At 42.5% G+C, this 21,404-nt stretch overlaps 2 protein-coding genes across 2 annotated transcripts; both read left to right on the top strand.

Moving 5' to 3' along the window:
• Positions 1 to 3,616: 3,616 nt before the first annotated feature.
• Positions 3,617 to 4,552, top strand: LOC123830994 (olfactory receptor-like protein OLF3). Its single transcript, XM_045857623.1, has one exon. It carries the CDS (start codon positions 3,617 to 3,619, stop codon positions 4,550 to 4,552), a length of 936 nt encoding a protein of 311 aa, XP_045713579.1.
• Positions 4,553 to 15,573: 11,021 nt separating this feature from the next.
• On the top strand, positions 15,574 to 16,509 carry LOC123830949 (olfactory receptor-like protein OLF3). The gene has a single exon (XM_045857573.1). The coding sequence runs from the start codon at positions 15,574 to 15,576 to the stop codon at positions 16,507 to 16,509; it is 936 nt and encodes a 311-aa protein (XP_045713529.1).
• Positions 16,510 to 21,404: the final 4,895 nt, after the last annotated feature.

Consider the following 21,404-nt stretch of genomic DNA (forward strand, 5'->3'; position numbering starts at 1 on the left):
TGAGAAAAAGAGAGGTAACCCAATGGAAAAGCAGACAAAAGGTTGAACACCTCAGAAAATGGAATCTCCAAGTCACCAATAAATATTTTAAAATAGCACAACCTTATTAATCATCAGAGAAATGTAAAATATAGTTAACAATGAGATATCACTATACAGACTCAACAGAATGGCTAAAATGAAAAGGACTTACAATCCAAGGATAGAGAGAGCTTGGAGCTGTTTTTCTTTTCTTCTCACCTAAGGACACACTTATTATTTTTAGAGAGAGTGAAAGAAAGGAAGAGAGAGAGGGAGGGAAACATCAATGTGAAAGAGAAACATTGGTTGGTTGCCTCTCCTACACACCCCGACCAGGGATTGAACCTGCAACCCAGGCATGTGTCCTGACTAGGAATCAAATCTATGACCTTTTGATTTATGAGACAGTGCTCCAACCAACTGCGCTGCACCAGTCAGGGCAGCCACAACTGTTTTGACAACACTGACAATATTAGCTGAAACTGGACATGCACATAAACTGTGATGGGCAAATGCTACTAGTGGGCAACAGAAGTCAATATATATTGGACAAAAGATGAGTGTATGTGTGTATGAATGTTCCTAGCAGTGTTGTTTGCCATAGATACAAACTGGAAATAGCCTAAATGTCTACCAGTGGAATGGATATATAATTTGAGATGCTTAAAGTGGGTAGTAATTTTCTGTAATATATGTGGAACATGCGGGCAGACATTTAGAAAGAAAAGTGGTCAAATAGTTTGACAATACCCAGTTAAAAGGAGCCTTCTAACAGTGAGCCATAATGGGGAAGAAGCTCATGGACAACTTAAGAGCCATGTTACAGAAGATAACTGTTTGAAGGTCTCAGATGTGGCCCATGAGTAATGGGGGACTTTAGGTCAGATAATGCCAATCACGAGTACATGGACAGAAAGTCATGGGCAAGTTATAACTTCCTCCAAGTGAGAGTTCAGCAAAGATTTAGGAGATGTCTCCAGGGAAACGGGGACTTTCTTTCTGGATCTGGAAAACGAAATTCTCTTAAATGCAGATGAGCGTTTCAGGTGAGGGAATCACCATACAGAGAAGAAGTAACTGAAGTCTAACAAGCACAGCATAATTGGTCTGCAGAGATTTTTCTCTCTGAGGGAAAAGAAAGTTACTTCTTCCAAATGGCACACCCTGCTCAGCTCTGCTCTTCCCGGGCAACGCCGGTCTCCTGTCCTGAAGGTGAGGCTGCCCCGCTCTGAGGCCCTCCAGGGGGTTCTCAGACCTCAAGTCAGGAAACCAGGGTCTCCTTACCATGCAGCTGCTTCCCAGTCTCGGGTGACAACTGTACTGAATTTGGTTACTGGAGAGAAAAATGTCCCATTTTGGCAACTGGTTTTAAGAAAGCTCATTGTGAGTAGCCAGACTGAGGAAGGACTTCTTTCAGATACCTCTGAGAAATGAAGCACCTAGCTCAGGTCTTCGACCGCATCCATAGGAGTCCCCGGGCTTAGCTGCAACAAGTCACGTTCCCTGGTCTGCACGGTGCCCTCAGCGCCTGCCCATTGGAAATCTGGACCCGGAGGACAGGTCTGTGCTGACCAGCTCATTCTGAAGGGATAATGGTCTAAGCAGTATACGTACACATAAGGAAATTGGGAGGGAGTGGGGAGAACAACTTTGCCAAGTAACATTTTGGGGAAATCTCAAGGTTTCTAGGTGGCTTTCTATTTCAAGAAGGATGCTTGTGATTTTTAACTTCAGGAAGCTTGAATCATGATTCTGAGAAGAAAGGGTTGGGGAGGATGCTGTTTGTCTTTACTATCATTGTCAGATATTACACCTCCACCCTACTTCTGAAAATCTGTTGTAACTTCTCTTTACATAGCACCTGTTCAAAAAGTGTTTTAAACATTTCCTTTCACTTCTTAACTTTTTTGGGGGGGGCTTAAAAAGTCATTCTTTTTTACTATTGGTGTTACATCCTTATCCCAACTTTTCTGTCTCCAATGAATTAAGTCAGACTTAAAATGATGTTTCCTTTGCCCAGAAGAAGAAACTAGGTCTGGGTAAAGGAAACATAATTGAGAGTTGAACTGGGAAATTCAAGTTCATTGGCAAAGGAGTTCATTCAGTCCCAGGGAGGGGCACTTTACAAAACATGGTGATGGTACAGAAACATGATATGTTAACCATGGGTATTTCTATTTGTAACCAATACCTTTGAGGGCTTTTAAGGGAAATTACTGACCAAGGATCAGGGCTTACATTCTCTTTGTCAAGCCCTTAACTAATTACTAGTTTTTACAACAAAGCTGTGCGTGGATATCACTTTCTCTACCCAAAGGACAGAGTAATTAGAGGGATGATATGTGGAAAATCAAAAGTGGGCTTTGTTGAGTCCTTGAGGTTTTTGGAAATCACTTGTGACTTGAATAAGGTGCAAGCAGGATTACTAAGAGTTCCAGAGAGAATGCCAGAGTGCTTGAGCTTTCTGACTAGCAACCTATCAGCAGGATTAGAGAGCCTGGGGGTGGTACTGAGCAGACCAGCTATGCCTCTGTTGTGTGAATCACAGTAGAGGGAGCACAGTGCAAGGATGAGAAAAGACAGTTTTCTGGTGGGGGGCAGGCATAGTCACGAATTTCAGATAGGGATAAAAGTAAAGGAAAGAGGGAACATCAACAGTCATTCCACTGAGTTAGTTCCAGCTATCTTCCCTCACTTTACAGTCTCCAAACCACAACTATCGCTATGCAGGATACATGCCAATCAAACGAGCGGGAATGGCAGCCAACTTTCAAGATTTCTTTGTTGATAGGCTAATGTGTACAGCAAATATTTGAGTTCTTCTCGTTTATTAGGGAAGATAGCTCATGCGTCCTTGACTTTGATTTGTTTCCTGACAGCCATCCTTTCCATCAACCCATGCTCTGCTGCTCTTCCGAAGGAGGAGGAAACACCAGATTCTTCCCTCCCATCCTCTCATCCAGAGAAAAGACAAGCAGGTGAAGATCTTTCAAGACGGAGCCTGATGGCCCAGGTCTTTATTGTTCATGTCACTGGCTCTGAAATGGGACTTTGAAAATTTTCTTTGCTACCTAAAATATCTATTTTGTATTTGCCACCTTCTAACTTGTAACCCCAAGTTTCTGATTTTAAAAGGGTGGAACTGAGTGTTTCCTTTTTGTACAGAATCCAGAGGTTTTAAAAAGCTCATTTAAGAATCTGTTTCTATCTGTTAGGTTCCACTCCCTATGAATTTTGAGAGAGTCAGGAGGGGGAAACTGGTTTCCAACAGAGAAATAAACAAACTCCAGGGTTTAGAATTGGCTTTAAAGAAGAGAAGTGTGTTTTAGTTTAGTTTTTAACTCAACTGTCTAAGCATTTTAATAAAAACTTTCCTACTTTAGGAAGAAGAAAAGAAGAATTTTATTTTCTCCTTGACCCTGAGCCACAACAATGGGTTCCGTTACAGTCCCCAAACCTTGAAGGAAATAAGCTGGTGAAGCTCACCATTTAATCTGAGATGGCTCTTTGGTCTGAATGACCTCCTCTGGCCCTCTGCCGCTGTCAGTGTCTGGTATGGATTGATTTATAACTTGGGTTTTGTCTTCAGAGGCTCATGGGCAGGGAAAATCAGACATGGGTGAGGGAGTTCATCCTCCTGGGCCTGTCCAGCTGCTGGGAGACTCAGCTGTCCCTCTTCTTCCTTTTCCTGGCCATGTATCTGGTGACCGTGCTGGGGAACTTCACCATTATCCTCCTTATCACGCTGGACAGCAGCCTACAAACGCCCATGTACTTTTTCCTCAGCGTCCTGTCACTTGTGGACATCTGTTATACCAACAGCACTGTCCCGCAGATGCTGGTTCACTTTCTGTCGGCCCGGAAGTCCATCCCGTTCCCCAGCTGTGTGCTCCAGCTCCACGTGTCCCTGGCGATGGGCGGCTCTGAGTTCTTCCTGCTGGGAGCCATGGCCTATGACCGCTATGTGGCGGTGTGCCACCCGCTGCACTACACGGTCATCATGCATGCAGGGCTGTGCCTGGGGCTGGCTGCCGGCAGCCTGGTGGCTGGTTTCATGAATTCCCTGATGCAGACAACCATCATCTTTCGGCTGCCTTTGTGCCGCAATGTCATTAATCACTTCGCTTGTGAGATGTTGGCCGTGCTGAGGCTGGCCTGCGCCGACATCTCAGTGAACAGGGTCATGGTGGCCATCTCAGGGTTTCTGGTGATCATGCTTCCCTGTTCCCTGGTCCTATTCTCCTACGGTCATATAGTCTCTGCTATTCTGCGCATTCGCTCTGCCCAGGGACGTAGCAAAGCCTTTGAGACCTGTGCCTCCCACCTCACTGTGGTTTGCATGTGCTTTGGAACGGCCATCTTCACGTACATGAGACCTGCAGCCAGCTCCTCGGCAGAACAGGAGAAGATGGTGGCGCTCTTCTACGCCGTGGCAACACCAATGCTGAACCCCTTGATCTACAGCTTGAGGAACAAGGAGGTGATGAGTGCCCTAAGGAGAGTACTGAGAAAACTCAGTGAAACCAGGTAAAGATTTACAGAATTTCTACTTCCCTCCAGCAGCCCAGAGAACACTGCAAACAAAAAGCAAATGATTGACAGGCCCTTTCTCCTCAGATTTGCTGAGGAGGTGGTTTGTGGTGAGCACATTTTTTTTTAATGGACTTTCCACATTAGTCCACATTTTGACTATGTATCCTTGCCCTGTTATACACATGGCAAAAAGTGCCTTCATTTGTTAAACAGGGGTCTGCTGGGTAATCTGTCCTCCTGGAACTCACACTCCACTTGCCTTTCCCGTTTCCCCCACATACTCCCTCATGACATGCAATGCAGACAACTGAAACTTTCAGACTGAGAACAACCCCTCCTCACATCTTGACCCAACCTTCACCAGCAATGCAAAAAGTAAGCTTAATATCTCTACCTCCAGTTTCCTCAACTACAAGAAGAGTACTATCCAGTATGTGTTATCATCTTGAAGAATATGAGTAAGCCATGTAAAATATCACGTAATAAAGTGGTGGCATAGGGTAAATATTCAACTATTTTTAAAACAGTTTTTAGGACACAGTTACAGGACTAAGCATTATGCAGCTTTCTCTTTCTATACAATTATTCCAAATGAACTTTTTTTTTCCCTATTGCTTTGGCTGTAGTTGATCACTGTTCTATGTTGCTCTGGATGCTTTTACCCAGAGCCATGGCATCCATCCACCCACCCACCCATCCATCCATCCATCTATTCATCCATCTCTCTGATCTATTTAGAATCTATTTATCAGTCAAGGCTAAAGTTCTTATTTTTCTTATCTCCAATCCAGACAAGACCTTTCTCATGAGCTCCAAACACGTATGTCCAAGGGCTTGCTGAACAACTTCACGTGGAGCATAGGAATCCCATTCTTAACATACTTGAACTAGAACTAATGCTCTTGCTTTCTCCAGGCCAAGCTACTCCCTTTCTTCTTGTTCCAAGATACTTTGAGTGTATTAGTGAAAGGAACCATCACACACCCAGAATAATTCTTGATTCCATTATTTCATGTCTAATTCATCAATGGATTCCATGAGCTTTGTGAGCAAAATATATGATCTCTCTGCTCTGTCTCCACCTGTTCCTTCTGCATTTTATTCTTTATACTGCAGCTTCAAGTTTTTAATTAGTATTTCTTACTTTATGTTGTAAAATAAAACACAGAGGCAGAAACCACACTAAACAAATGTGTAACTTAGGGAATTACGTAAGACAATGTCCCTTGTAATAACCACTCAAGTCAAACAACAGAACTGGCAGCCACTGCAGAAGCCCCTCCACATGTTTGTGCTAATCAGAGCTCCCTTTTTCCCCAAAACAACTGCTACCTCGACCTTTGTAGCAAAGGCCCCTTTCTTGTACTTCTTTATGGCTTTATTACCCAAGCAAACACCCCTAGTCACTGTAATTGTCTTGCCCATTTTTCAACTTGTTATGTCTTTGAACTCTCCATCTATAGGTTCCCTCCAACTCTTTATTTTCCTTACAGTTTATTTGCATGGCCTGGGCCATTTGACCTGCAGAGGGCACCTTTATCTTAGAAAATAAACCAGGCCACCTCTTTCTCCTGCTCTGAATAAAATGCAAACTGCGCACATGCAGGGTTATCCACCAAGGGTCGGAAGAAAGCAGATACATCTGTGTAAAAGGAAAATTTATTTTTCTACCAGTCGAACATATTCATGGAGAAAATAATCATTGGCATGTCATTTTCTTGTGCGTGAAATCTGAGACTTATATACAATGTCTCAATGTACTACTGCATACTAATAACTTATTCATAAATACTGACTTTTACGGGAAATTCTGAGTCCTGTCCATTAGCATCATGAACAACTGTGCTCAAATCTCTGTCTGAATAAAATCTCAAAAGCAAAGGTGTTTTTGATCTCCCACTTTTCAGAAAGAAGAAAAGCCAAGCGGCTCCCTCAGGAAAGGCCGTGCTGTGCTCAGCAGCCTGTAAGCCCCCTGAGAGCAAGGACTTCAGAAGCAGGCCCAGCGCCTGCACAGTGCGCACAGTTCCTGCTCATTGAATAGGTTATTGATGGAAACTTCCTTTACTGTTGCAGGAGCTGCCTTTCCTGAAGTGTGTAAAGACCATATTGGTTGGAATTTATGATATTAGTAAGACTTTTAAAAAAATCTCAGGTGCAGAGTTGAGTTAATTGATTAACAATACTACTCAGTACATGGCAAACTCATCAATTGTGCAAGGCCTCTCTTATGAGTGTTTAAAAATTAATTCTTTTATCCCATTTATTATTATTTTTCTTGCTTATGGGCATCTATTCTACTTTGTTTAAGGCATTTAGTTGTGTTGAGGTACATTTATGTATTTTTTAAAAGTGTATTATATTGTTAACTACTCATCCTGTGTCTATATTATAGAACACTATATTTAAAAAATCCACACATATTTTTAAGAGCCATATGTATTGCTGATCTATTACTTCTAACTGTTCATAGTAATCCATGGTGTTCACCACATTTTAGCTGTCACTCTTTGTCATGGAACCCAACTCCCTGGCACCACCTGTAACTCCACATTGCACATCATAATATCACAGGTAAGGACCCAAGTGAGAATTTATTTAGGGAGTATACACAGCAGCTCAGTTGCTAGGCCATGGATAATTCTCTCCAGAATAGCTTTAAAAGTCTGCACTCCTACTTTAGTGCATGAGAGTTCTTATCTACACACTGCCTGCATGCTTTGATTTTCTTCTAGCCTGAAAGATATAAAATTGTTTTATTTTTTCTTACTTGGTAAGTAATTGATGTGAACATGGCCTCATGTGCTGATCTGATTCCCACCTCAGTTCACCACGACTCCATCACTGCCGTGATCAGGCCACCGACCACTCCTTCTCTCACAAACAGCACAAATCTGCAAGAACATCCTCTCGTCTCTACTTTCAAAATATACACAGATCACACTCAATCCTCATCATCTCCTCTCCCACCTTGGTTCCTGCAAAGGCCTGCACCTATGTCTCTGCTTTTACTCTTGTATCCCAGCACGCAGAGCGATTCCTGTAAAACATAGCTCAGATCCTGCCATTCCTCTTGTGAGTTTAATATTTTCTCCACAGGTGTTGGACAAAGATTTGTAAAGTACATATTATGTGCTAGACACCCTTCTAGGTGTTACAGATACAACAGTGAAAAGCAAACAAAGCCATGGCAGGACAGCTCAATTGGTTAGAGTGCCATCCTTCTATGCCAAGGTTGTGGGTTTGATCTCTGGTCAACCCATGAATGTATAAGTGGGACAACAGAAATTGACCTTTTTCCTTTCCCTGTTTCTCTCTCTCCTTTCCTCTCTCTCTCTCTCTCTCTCTCTCTCTCTCTCTCAAATCAATCAATAAAAACATTCTTAAAGCAAACAAAAAGCTCTACTTTCATGGAGACTACATTCTAGTTAAAGGAGATAGACAATACATATAATAAATAAGTGGTACATGTAGCCTGTGTGTGGTGTTCATTGCTATAGAGAAAAGCAAAACAGGAAGGTAGCTAGAGAAGACAGGGACGACTGGAGGCCTTGGCAGAGCCCTGCGTGGAGCACACGCACGCTGTGTGTGAAGGAATTCCTAATACTTCAGAGTTTGTGTTGCTGTTATAGCTAGCATTTTATTTTGTTTTTTAGTTGGTTGTTGCTGATGTTCAGAAATGCTCTTGATTTCTGCAAGGTGGTCTTGTATCTGGTTCTCCCTCATTAAGTCTAATAGACTTTTGATGTTTTTCCCTAGCTATATAGGCATATCACCTGTAAGCAGTGATAGCTTTCCTTATCATCTGGGTATATCTTCATCTGTTCCCTTATTCACGGGCCAGGGCCTCTAATGTCAGACAGTGGCCGTGGTAGCAGGTGTCCTTCCTTGTGCCTGATCCGAAGCACGTCTGTAGGTTCTCCATTACACGTACTGTTTGCTGTGGGTTTAGGGCATTTTACCTTTACTAAGCTAAGTTTCTGAGAACAAAGTATAATAAAGTAAGGAAGTGCCTGCCTTACTATATAGCAAAACATAGAGTAAAGTAACTACAATTAGAGCCATGGTATTGGTGTAGAAAAAGACATGCATCAATGAATCAAAATATAACCTCTCAAAGAAACTTTTGTAGGTGGGAATTTAGTTTATCATAAGAACATACTTGCAAATCAATTTAGGAAGCTATGTTCTACTAAATAAATGATTTTGGAACAAATGACTACGCTATCAGGAAAAAGAAATGTCATCTATCCTATCGTATGGCATAAAAATTAATTTCTAATATATCTGAAGTTAGGAAACACATTTTACAAATGAGTTTCAGTCTGTTCCCTTCCCTTCTAAGACACTAAATAACTGTAAAAGGATTTTTAAATAATGAGATACTAAGCCACAAAGTAAAGAGGACAATAAGTAAGAAAAGGCTTAAGAAGCACAAACTGGTAGTTGGAGAATAGTCACGGGGATGTAAAGCACAGCACAGAGAATGTAGTCAATGATACTGAAGTAACTATGGATGGTGCCAGGTGGGTACTGGATTTATCAGGGGCATCACTTTGTAAATTATATAAATATCTAACCACTGTGCTCTACACCAGCAATTAATATAATATAGAATACTATTGAAAGTCAACTGTAACCAGTGAAAAAAAAAACCCCAGTATTTTATGAGGAATGCCAGTATTTTACAAGGAATTGGAAGCTAGAAAGCAACTTTGAGGGGGCCTCTTTTGCCTTCTGAAGGCCCAAAGCTAACGTAGCCCCTGCTACACTTCCCCTTCCCACTGCAGCGCTCACGTGAGCAGCCCTCTGTCTCTTTTGCTCAGAAAGTTGGCTGGGAGAAGATGCTGTGGCCGCCAGCTCCCAGAAAAAGCCAGGGAGAGGGCGTCACAAGCCCTTTCCTGGGACAACGCCAGGTGGACAGGGCCCATGAGGGGAAACCGTCACTCTCCCTCATGGGGAGAGGAGGGGGGCAAACCCTGCACCCCCCCCCCCACCCCACACTTCACTGCATAGTGCTGAACACACTCAGTATGTTCTTCCGCACAGGAAGATCGCAGTGCGCTAACAGTGCTGAACACTGAAAGTCCCTCAGTACACACCAGGGTATGGAAGGTTGTCTTCCCTAAAGTGAAAGGCAAGGCGAAGTTCCTAAAGGTTGCAGGATGTGGTGGTGGGATCACCAACACGGGGAGCAGCATCTGTCTAGAGACTGGCACGCCAAGGTCTCCCTGCCCACGCTCAGATAAGACAATGTCCCCCAGGGCGCCCCAGAGATGGCCTGGCCCCTGAGGCTGTTGCTCAAAGGAATGTGGAGACGGGCAAGTCGGAATGAAGGTGTCAAGATGGAACCACATCTTCATGCTCGTCAAGGGGGATAAAGTCCCCACCATTTTCAGGTTGAAGACTCAGACATGCCCCCCTCCCCTTGAGAAATTAAAGTTTGGTGAGCTCCTTCCCACCCTCCAGGGACAAAGCAACGAAACTTTCACTGGCAAAGTTGAAATCTAGGTTAGGGTATTAGGTGCACAAGTGACCGGACGGGGGAGGGAAAATACAAGAAATTTAATAAACAAAACATAATTGGCCCCTGGAGACATCACCACTAAAGTTAAAGAAAGTTACTTTATCCGACTGCACTTGCTTCAAATGACACAGGTGTCCCGGACACCCTCGTTTCTTCTCCACCTCAAATCTGTGCCATTGGCCCCGCTTCCATGCTGCTCTCCGCGCATTTTACTTGGTCTCATCTTCTTCATCCTGTGTCAGTCTTCTCTCAGAACTGTTCTAGAAGCTCTGGGTAAAGGGAGATGGGCCCGCGATCAGCCCCACTGTGCTTGGACAACGCAAGGATGATTCTGGCAGAGTACGTGCTCCTCCTTTACAAAGCGGATGACCATAATGGGGCCGAAGAACAGAAATAAAGCTTGTGTGGAAATAAGTCAGTCATGCCAAGTATGTACCTCAGCTAAGTGTTTTTCAGTCTTCTATCTTTTGGTGGGGAATTTTTTTTTAATGTAACTGAAAAAAAATTGTCCTGAAGATTTGTATGTGTGTGTGTGGGGAATTGTCTTGAAAAATGTCACATTTCAGAATTTCTAGGGACCCATTGATTTTCTCAGTAAATATATTTTGAACAAGGTTTTTACCATGATAGAACCAAATTCTAGAAAAATCTCACTGCAAGGAAGGACTAAACACCGTACTCCAGGACTGAATACCAGTATAAATAAAATATTGGAATCCCTGATGTATAAAATATTAGATAACTAGCAATGTAGAAATTGACTAAATGTCAAGAAAATGGTATTTATAAATGTTAGTTTTAATTTTATTTTCTTTCATTTTCATGATTTCCACTTCTTCCTTACTTGGTTTTATTTTCATTGCCTTGATTTCTTCATTGTACTCTTTTTTCCTTTGTCTTCATCTCTGGTTTTCTTTTTTCCTTTCTTACCACTCATTCTATCCCTAACTTTTTACTTTGTTCCATAATTAGCTTTTCAATAACTCCTCTCATTTATTTATTCTTTTTTACATCTCACCATCCTCTCCTTTTCTTTCTGTCACCCATTTTACACAGCTTTCCCTTTCAGATATTTATTTATCTATCTACTATTTATTCATTTAAGTTTGGGCTAGTTTTGATTTTTTGAGGAAGACATTTAGGAAGTACACTTCACCAGTCTGTGACAGCATTTTTAAACACTGAGGTGAAATTCATGTAACACAAAATCGACCATTTCATAGTGCACAACTCAGTGACATTTAGTGTGCTCACAATACCGTCTTGGTTTTATATTTGTGCGTGTACAGCTAAGTAGGCACGAGAGGAGTCTGTGCACAGCTCAGGCACGTGGGAGTGTGCTTGTGTGTGGGACCCAGAGGGGACACTGGAGAGAAGACTTTCCTGTGACCACAGAAAGAACCCCTGGCGCTCTCCTCCACCTCCCTAGTGATTTTGGCTTCGCTGCAGGGTTGCTCAACATTTTACCTCTGCCTTTGATGTGGTTGCCAAACGACCCAGAAACATAATCTCTTTTTTATGTTAATGTGGCAGTAACTATTTACACAACAGTGGGGGACTTTGAAGTACTGTCTATAAGCACACACCACTATGGAGAATAGATTCCAAGTTCCTCGGGTTGTGGGGAACAGCTCAGAAGGGACAAGTCTTCTCAATGAGGTAGGACTGGTCCCCATACTGCAGGGTCCTTTGTCATGCCTCACCTTCCACCTGTCAGGGATATTCTCTGAGCTAGACAAAAATACCCTTAGGTTCAAATCTTGCTTGCACGCTGATATTTAGAAATAAGCACTCAGTTTATCTGTTTCTGATATTGTGCATAATCAGAGCCCCGTATTTTTCTTAGAGGAAGAAAAGATCTACTCTAAGCTGCTGTATTCACCGCCGTATCTGACACGAAGTAGATGATAGCCTTTTCAAGTTCATAAAAGAGGCCAGTTAATCAAATACCGCAAGAAGAGAATCCCTAACGGGGGATGTGTGCTGTGTTCCTCTCCCTTCCGGTCATGCTGGCGATGTGGCTGAAAGGCCAGACTTCAAGTTCACAGGTGAGTGGGACGGGCCTGCTCTGGTCCACCATGGCTCTGAAGCGAAAGGGACCAAAAGCAGGAACTCAGTCCTCTTGATGCGCCTCCTAATCTTTGTGTTTGGTGAATCCACAGGCTTTAAACGACGGCCATCTCTGTGCTGCACATACCCAGGGCCGTGCTGTGCATAGGAGCCGCGTAGCCACGGCCCTGGGTTGTCAGACGGTCGGTTCACCGGCTGCCTCCTCCACCGTCTGCTCGCTCCACCTGTTTTCTCCATCCGCGCAACAGAGACACTGCACCAAAGGTCAGTGTTGTGAAGATCATTCTATTACATTACGTTCTATTGTATTAATAGATACAAGAAGCATTTAATAGAATGTCTGGTGTAGAATAGGTTTTTGGCAAATTAAGTGTTTATATCAACTTGATATTGAAAAAAGTGCAGTTATGGTATTAAATTCATCTCTTAACATTCTTCCCACCCCAGGGAACTTTTGCACTTTGGCTTAGGGAGAATACTTCAGGAGCTGGTGTTTTTTCTTCCTGCCATCTGCCATCAGAATAAGACAAGACTGAGAAGATTTTTCTGAAATTGAACCTGACCTTTCAGTAATTCACAGGGTAATTGAGTTGGGTAAGTTATTTGGAACAATTTTATAAAGCAACATATTTTACTTTGACTTTAACTTCATTTTTTAAAAACATATATATTTTATTTTAAAAGTTGCTTTCACAAGTAACGTGTCACTTGGAAGTACACCTGTGGGACTGTATAACTGAGCAAAGACTACGTGGCTTTAAGCACAAATAGTCTGCTTCGGATATGTTTTTGGAAATAGGTGGGAAACACCACTTGTTGTCAGATTGATTTTTAAAAACTGACCTTTCTTTCAGTCCTGGTTATAGAGCTGGTATAAACAGTGTAAACGAATCCACCAATAAGCACCCCCTTCACGTCCACACCACCCTTGTGCACATATATACCTGCCGATACACCTGGAGGAGTTGCTGCATCACGGTTACATCTGAGCCCCTGGCAGGCAGGCCTGAAGCAAGGTTATTTGGAATAAGTCTCACATACAGTGCCGGACAAGTCACCGGTGTGCCTTAAGGAACAGGACACAGTAGAAATACTTCTTCAAAACAATTTACCCCACTTCGGTATATTCTAGGTTGTGTGATTTGCATAGCCTTTTAATTTATTTCATGAAACCCTAATACAAAGTAGGAAGCACAGCATAACTATTGATTTCTTCAACACCTATATTGTCAACAAGTTTTGAAATACGTGTATATGTTTCTGTGCCATCTGTAGCCACCAGGATATTAAGTGGAAAGGAGAAAAATAAAGGGAAAGGGAATAAAGGGAAAATAAAGGGAATACATTTCAAATATTTAGATTTAAAATGATATCCCTAGGGAAAATAGTTATAATGCATTTTCCAGAAAACTCCATTGCCTATCAACAAGGACCTCATGACCCTGCAGTCCAAATATTCTGAAAACCATTAAGTGTAGGGAGTCATACCTTGGGAACAAAGCAGCTGGATGGAGAAGGATGGATGTGTCTTGCTTTTAGCTGTATTTAGCTGTAGTGTTCCCTTTAGGTGTTGGTGGACCTTTAAAAAGCATGAGGGTGTCAGAAGCCCATTTACATAAGGCTAAGAAAGCACTGTAAACATTACCTGTCTATATTTTTATTGGAATCTCACGACAAGGAAGTGTTCCATGCAGTACAATGACAATATTTCCTATTCCAATGTGCAAAGTAGAGTAACAAAAAGAACTTGATGTGCAACTAGGTATGATGCAAAATAAAATTACAAGGGAGGGACAACAAAAAATTAAGATGACACCATTGATTTCTAGCCACAAGGCTAAACAACCTGTTAATATGGAACCTTCTAGAAAAATATCATTCTTGATTATAAACTACCTATTTGTCATGAAGATTTTGAATCCTCTATTTTATCTTTCCCCACAGTGAAGAATCTCACTTACATGTGTAAGCATGCTGCATGTCTTTGCCAGTCTCATAGCTCAGTATCATGTTCCAGCTAATCTCGGTGTGGGTGACAGGGGCTGCCAGGGCCGGGCCGTCAGTGTGGTGTCTGACATTGTTTGATCATGTCCACTGTGTGACGTTCGCCTTCTGAAAGCTCTGTGTTTAATAAATCCCTTGAAATTTGGGGCCTTATTCAACACAATACTAATTTCTCAGTATTTTATGACTAACTGTCTGAATGTTGCTATCTTTACAAGAATGAACTATAGTCTTAAGTCCCCCAAGCCACCTGTGTCATTAGCGACTTGATATCTAACAATCACTCTAAAGATTGAAACAGGAAGCTTTCAGTAGAGGTGACTAGTCTGGGGTCCATCTCTAGTCATGGCCCGAACAGTCTAGAAGCCATTCGAATAATGATGTTACAAGTATTATCACAGAATCATCTCCTAGACCTCAGACTCTCACCTGCATCCTTTCGTTGTGGATCCCTCTGTGGGGAATTTCCTTCTGTGGGTGAGCAAACATAAAGAACTTCTGTTTGGGGGTCAAAGAACCACTACAGTCTATGGCCTTGGGTTCTATAATTGTGCCCTGACCTTCTATCTTTCTGTCTTCACTGGTGAGGACATATCGATGTTATACTGTGAGGGAATGAGCTGTCCTTTCCTTAAGAGAACACTGTTATTAAGTAATTACCTGACACCAATAAACATGACACTAAATTCCTCTTGGGCACATAAGAGATGAATTTTAGAAGCTATGTATACCCTTTCTCTATGCAACACCTGACTCTTGAATTAGACAGACCCTTGTGGTTTGGTCTTGCCTGACTGGGCCACTTGTGTGACGTAGGTGGAGAAGGGGTCTCCCATTTGACACTCTGAAAGAGAAAAGGCAAGTTACAGATGCTAAATTCAAAACCAGTTAATGAAAGAAAAATACCCTGTAAGAATATTTTTATTTAAAACACTTAGGATTTCATAGATACATCCCACTGAGGAGAGGTGAGTAGGGGTGTGTCGGAGATATTTAGGGAGGAAACCCAGAAAACAAGAAGTGGTGAAACGGTACTCCTGAGCCCTTTTCAGAATTCCATCTTCCATGTGGACGAACACTGCCTCACTCCTAGGAGGACAGGGGCTTCCCTGCCGTAACTACTAAATGGAGTGGAGTTGTAAGTCTGAGTACTTCATGTCCCCCTCCTGCTGAAGAACAAGTGTTTGGGGGAAATTACGTCCCAATAAACTGAATTCCAAGAGTGTAACCTCTTCTCCTTGTTCTCCAGCTGCACAGCTGACCCCGTGGTGTTTTTCGTCTGCGAATGTGTTCAGGCACAGTTTGGCTGAGATGTGGTAGGGAAATGTTAAGTTCAGATGGGTTCCAAAAAGTTCTATAAGCCAATCCCGAGTTTCCCTGACTTCTTACATTAGCATCTTTAGTTTGGTCCTCAGAAGCTCATGAACCAGGAAAATGAAACCCAGACGTGGGTGAGAGAGTTCATTCTGCTGGGGCTGGCCAGGGACTGGAAAGCTCAGGTCTCACTCTTTGTCTTGTTCCTGACCATGTACTTGGTGACCGTTGTGGGAAATGTCCTCATTCTTCTCCTGATCAGGCTGGACAGCAGGCTGCACACCCCCATGTACTTCTTCCTCACCGTTTTATCCTTTGTGGACCTTTGTTATGCAAACAGCATTGTCCCACAGATGCTTGCCCACTTCTTCTCAGCCCGGAAGTCCATCCCGTTCCCCAGCTGTGTGCTCCAGCTCCACGTGTCCCTGGCGATGGGCGGCTCTGAGTTCTTCCTGCTGGGAGCCATGGCCTATGACCGCTATGTGGCGGTGTGCCACCCGCTGCACTACACGGTCATCATGCATGGGGGGCTGTGCCTGGGGCTGGCTGCCGGCAGCCTGGTGGCTGGTTTCATGAATTCCCTGATGGAAGCGATCATCACCTTCCGGCTTCCCCTGTGTCACAATATCATTAATCATTTTGCCTGTGAGACCCTGGCCGTGCTGAGGCTAGCCTGTGTGGACATCTCATTCAATATGGTCATGGTGGCCATCTCAGGGTTTCTGGTGATCATGCTTCCCTGTTCCCTGGTCCTATTCTCCTACGGTCATATAGTTGCTGCCATTCTGCGCATTCGCTCTGCTCAGGGACGTAGCAAAGCCTTTGGGACCTGTGCCTCCCACCTCACTGTGGTTTGCATGTGCTTTGGGGCTACCATCTTCACCTACCTGAGGCCACGCTCGGCCTCTGCAGTGGAGAAGGAGAAGACAGTCGCACTGTTCTATGCTGTGGTGGCACCTATGTTGAACCCCTTGATCTACAGCTTGAGAAATAAGGACGTTATGGCTGCTTTCCAGAAACTCTTAAGAGAAATTCAGAGATAAAAGATAAAGACTGTAAGAACTTCTCATCAGCTATCATCAAAACAAGGAGGAGATCACATTAATGTGGATGGGACTCCTACATTTACACTGAAGAAGACTGTTATGGTCAAATCCTTGCATTCAAATGAAATATTCCTCCATCTGATTAATAAATTGTCTTCCACAGGCCAATAATAGATGGTTTATGTCAGTGAGCCACGAGAGAGGCTCGTCTAAGACCCTCTTGTCTCGGGTATCCAGTGGTATTTAGACTTCATATGACCCTTTTGGTTTTACTGGTGTATCAGTGTCAGCAGGAATGATCTGTGGCTCCATCAGGCAGGCCTGGTATTTGGCATCACTAGATAAATGACTTCCACAGATTAGGGCTCCTTCTACCTTGTGGAACAGAGTGGAGAATGTCTGTCCCTCTTCCCCCGGACAATACTCCAGTTACCTGTAGAACGACCTTATTTCCTCCAGAATAATCAGAAATAGTTTCTCCAACTCTTTCTTAAATAACAGCAATTTTTTAACTTCTAACACCATTTGTGTCTTCATCTAGAATATGATGTCATATCCTGGAATAAATAATACACAAACACGATATGTGTTCAGACCAGCACATTGGATCTCATTTGCTTTTCAAGAAGCAGTTTTGCTTTTAATATGCAAAATATCTGTGGCTTTACTATGTTCTTTTTTGTTGTGGTAAAATATATATAACATAAAAGTTGCCACATTAGCCATCTTTTAAGAGCACAATTCAATAGCATTAGTTGCATTCAAAAGTGGTGTGTAAACATCACCAAATCTATTTTCAAAATTGTTCATGATTATAGTCTTTTATCTAACTAATTTTCTAAGATCTATTTTCTATAAACTGGTTACAAAGTCTCCACACCCACTGCAGTCTTTTTTTAAAAGCTTAAATATAAGTGCATATATTTAGCTGTGCTAATTGTTGTTACTGATTTTCGCACATCAAACCAATCTGCCAAGATTATTTTGAAGTTTGATCCTCTAGTTTATTCCATTTAATTTACCTTCTCTTTCTGCTCCATAAATATAATAAGCAGAAAAAGTTACAAAAAGAAATACCCAATAGTACATGTCAATTGTATCTCACTGCAAACCTACCTTTAGGTGGCAAAAAGGTAGGTGACCCTACCTTTAGGGTCCAGATATTATATAATTGAAATCATAGGGTATGTAGTCTTTTCAGATTGGCTTCTCTGCCTTAGTATTATACATTTAAGTTTCCTACATGTCTTTTCATGGCTTAATAGTTCATTTCTTTTTGGAACTGCATAATGTTCCATTATCTGTATGTTTTCCAATTTATCCATCCACCTCCTGATGATCATGTTTGTTTTAAGTTTTGGTAATTATGAATAAAGCTGCTAGGCTTTGTGTAAACATACTTTTGACTTCTTTGGGTAAATACCAAGACACATGATTGTGGGACCATATGAAAAATATATGTTCAATTTTGTAAAAACCACCAACTGCCTTTCAAAGTGGCTGTATCATTTTGCATTCCCACCCGCAGTGAATGGAAGTTTCTGTTGCTCCACTTTTCACCACCAACTGGTGGTGTTTGTCAGTGTTCTGCATTTTGGCATTCTAACAGATGTGTAGTAGTATTAAATTATTGTTTTAATGTGCATTGTCCTGATGATATATGTTGCAAAACATATTTTCATCTGTGTATCTTTGATGAGGTGTCTGTTAAGGTATAGGGCCATTTATAAATCAGGTTTTTTTTTCTTATTGTGAAGTTTTAAGAGTTCTTCATATATTTTGGATAATAGTTATTTATCAGATGGGTCTTTTACAAAAACTTCCTTCCAGGGTGTAGCTTATCTTTTCATTCTCTTGACATCATTTGCTTTTGAATAATGACATAAATACATAGGCAAGAGCTCAATAAAATTATTACCCATTTATCCTTTAAAAGATGATTACGCTTATGACAAGAAATGTGGAAAGAACTTCAGGCACCAAAAAATGGCTTAAAGTAAAAGACTGGGGGCATGAAAACTAAGTTGTGATAGGACAGGCAACAAGCTAAAACCTTCTAAACTTAAGCTTTAAAAGCTATACATTTTCATGTGTTGAAAGTGAAGAAATCAAAGCCAGACTGGTAAGTACAAAACAAAGCTGCTGCCCCTACGGGGTATGAGGACTTGGATAGAGCCCAGTCGAGAAAGTGGGTTTAATGAGATCCGGTTCATCACCTTCCCTTAAGGGACTGTCCTGGGCAATGTTGTCACGGCTCACAGCCCAGCTTCTGTGAGGCCTGGCAGGAAGTCCACACCGCACAGGTTGTCCTTCCTCACCTGGACTTTTATCTCCGTTTGGCCTAATGCTAGCTTCCTGTGATACCACAATCACTCCTAATGGTCACCTGAAACTCGGGCTCTGTTGTCAGCAAACACCTCTCTCTTCTGAGTGTCTTCCTTGAACGCAGTCTTCTCCTTCTTGTTCTATTTGAACCTGACTGTTCACTGAGAACTCACTCTGATTCCCCTCCGCCCTCTCAAGCACAGACGCTTTGCCTCCCACATTTCCTCCTCTGACGGCGGTGGGTGGAACGGGGAAGAGCGTGTCTCTCCTGCTCCTCTGCTCCTTCCAGACCTTTCTACTTTTCTCTGAATGACCCCAGGTTCTCTGAGGCATATGCCGCCAAGCTAGAGCACCAGCACACCCTCTTTTTCTCATCGCTTACCGTCTGTCCTCTTCATTTCATTGGGTTGGCCAAAAAGTCCGTTTAGCTTGTTCCATAAAATAAAAGACACATTTTTCACTTTCACCAGTAACTTTATGGATTTGGATATTTTGAGTATGTTGGCTATCTCTTGCTAGTGGCTTCTGGTGGATAGAGGCCAGAGGTGCTGCTAAACATCTTCCAGTGCCTAAGACAGCCCCCCAGCAAAGAATTATTTGGCCAAAATGTCAATAGGACCCAGAAACTTCACAAACCACTTTTGACACGTTTGATTAGTCACAGCACCTTCTCCATACACTGCATAAATTTTTTTTTTGCTTTTCAGTTGTATTTTTACATTTTTTGAAATAATACAGCATAATATGCTGAAAATGTTGCATATTTTCTTCCATCTTCTATTAAAATGGCTGCACGAAAATTCACCAATTTTGATAAGTTTTTTTAATGCACACTGTTGTGACAGCTGTCACAATACAATCTAACAACATTCTTTCGAACGAAGTTAAAGACAACTAAGCGCTACTACAGCCATTTTCTACATCTGTGCAGATCCATTTGGTATCCTGGCCCCTCAGTTGGTTGACTTCTTATCTCCTTCCAGTGTCTGGACCTCTAACCCACTCTTGGTCACCTACTGCTGTGCTTATACCCCACCAGCAGTGTCCAGCCTTTTGGTGTGTCTGGCCCACACTGGAAGAAGAAGAGTTGTCTTGGGCCACACATTAAATATACACACACTAACAAAAAGTGATGAGCGAAGAAAAGGTTTTAAGTAAATTTACGATTTTGTGTTGGGCTGCATTCATAGCCGTCCTGGGCCCCGGGTTGGGCACCCCTGCCTAAACCTTTCTGTTGCCAGTCATCGAACTACCTCTAACTTCTCCGTGTCAAGTTCCCCGCTCTGACCACTCCCTCTGATTCCTGCCTTTCCAGTTAACTCCATACAGTACAACTCCAACACACTTTGCCTCTACTTCATTCACCCTAGCATGCTTTTCTGATCCGTTACCAGCCTGCCCCCCCATACCTTGTCTTGTTACCCCTCTTCCCCAGCGCAGCTTCCATGCAAATGTGTACGGTCACTCCTTCCCTGTGCTCTGCGGTCGCCTCACAGACATTGCATCTACAGTTACATAGCTCTCCTCTCCTACATCCAGAAGCAGGTTTGCCATCAAGCTAATGACCTGAAGCTTCAGGACCCCTTACTTGTCCAAATGGTGACTAGATAATGAACCGTGATAACACTGCTCAGCAATAAAAATAAATAATTTCCCCTTATGATTGAAAATCCTGGCCATAACACAAACACAGATAGAAAAAAAACTGGGGGGAAAGAAAAGGCTGACAACCAGGCAGCAGCCTGGACCTGAAGGACAATGCGACAGTGATTTCCCAGAGTTTCCTGATTTCCTCCCATGTGTTCTGGACAGGGATCTGAAAAGTTCTCCAACTAGAACTGCCAACAGGCATAGGCAAAAATAGCTTCAAGAAAAGCCTGTGTAGTTGAATCCCAGGATAAGATAGTCTCAGTGCATCATGGACTATAGCCAGTTTGTACCTGCTGACCATCTCCAACCTATTTGGGATTATTTGTATGAAATTTGGACCCCAACCATCTTGTATAAAGGGTCACAGTCACGCTAATGCACAGAACCCTCTCGCAATGGATGGGCATGCTTTGGGGACGTGCACTCCCTGATCCCATTTCCTTCCCACTTGACAGCACAGAGGTGACCACACATGGTTAACACAACTATCCTTTGGTGGACACTGTCATTTCCATTTCTATTAGTGACCACCATATCACAATATATTTAAGATCCATGTTGCAAAATTGTGGATACCAAATTGTACATTCTAGAGGATGTCAGAGTTTTTCCAGGATTTCTAGTTAGATTGAGGCTGGAGATTTGAAAGAACTGCCTTATATTTGTTTGCTGCAATTTGGTTTTGATGTTTCAGTCTGCAAGAGAAACTATATCAAAGGCTGCTTATGCCGTTAACAAGCACGGCAGACTCAATTGATTATGACTGTTCATATTGCCATTTCCCATCATGGAACCACAGTGAACATGACCACTTTCCTTCCTGTGAGGGCAACTTCGCAGTTTAGCAGGTTACAGCGAGGTGGTGTTTGGTAAACCAGAGTTCTGTCTCAGAACATGAACTATTGGTCAAGTGGCTC

This window comes from Phyllostomus hastatus, unplaced genomic scaffold, assembly GCF_019186645.2.
Source record: "Phyllostomus hastatus isolate PE091 unplaced genomic scaffold, TTU_PhHast_1.1 phas_scaffold_142, whole genome shotgun sequence".
Lineage (NCBI taxonomy): Eukaryota > Metazoa > Chordata > Mammalia > Chiroptera > Phyllostomidae > Phyllostomus > Phyllostomus hastatus.

Bases quoted from the DNA above. Each gene is read 5' to 3' on its own strand.
- LOC123830994 (XM_045857623.1), top strand. From the start codon at position 3,617: ATGGGCAGGGAAAATCAGACATGGGTGAGGGAGTTCATCCTCCTGGGC.
- LOC123830949 (XM_045857573.1), top strand. From the start codon at position 15,574: ATGAACCAGGAAAATGAAACCCAGACGTGGGTGAGAGAGTTCATTCTG.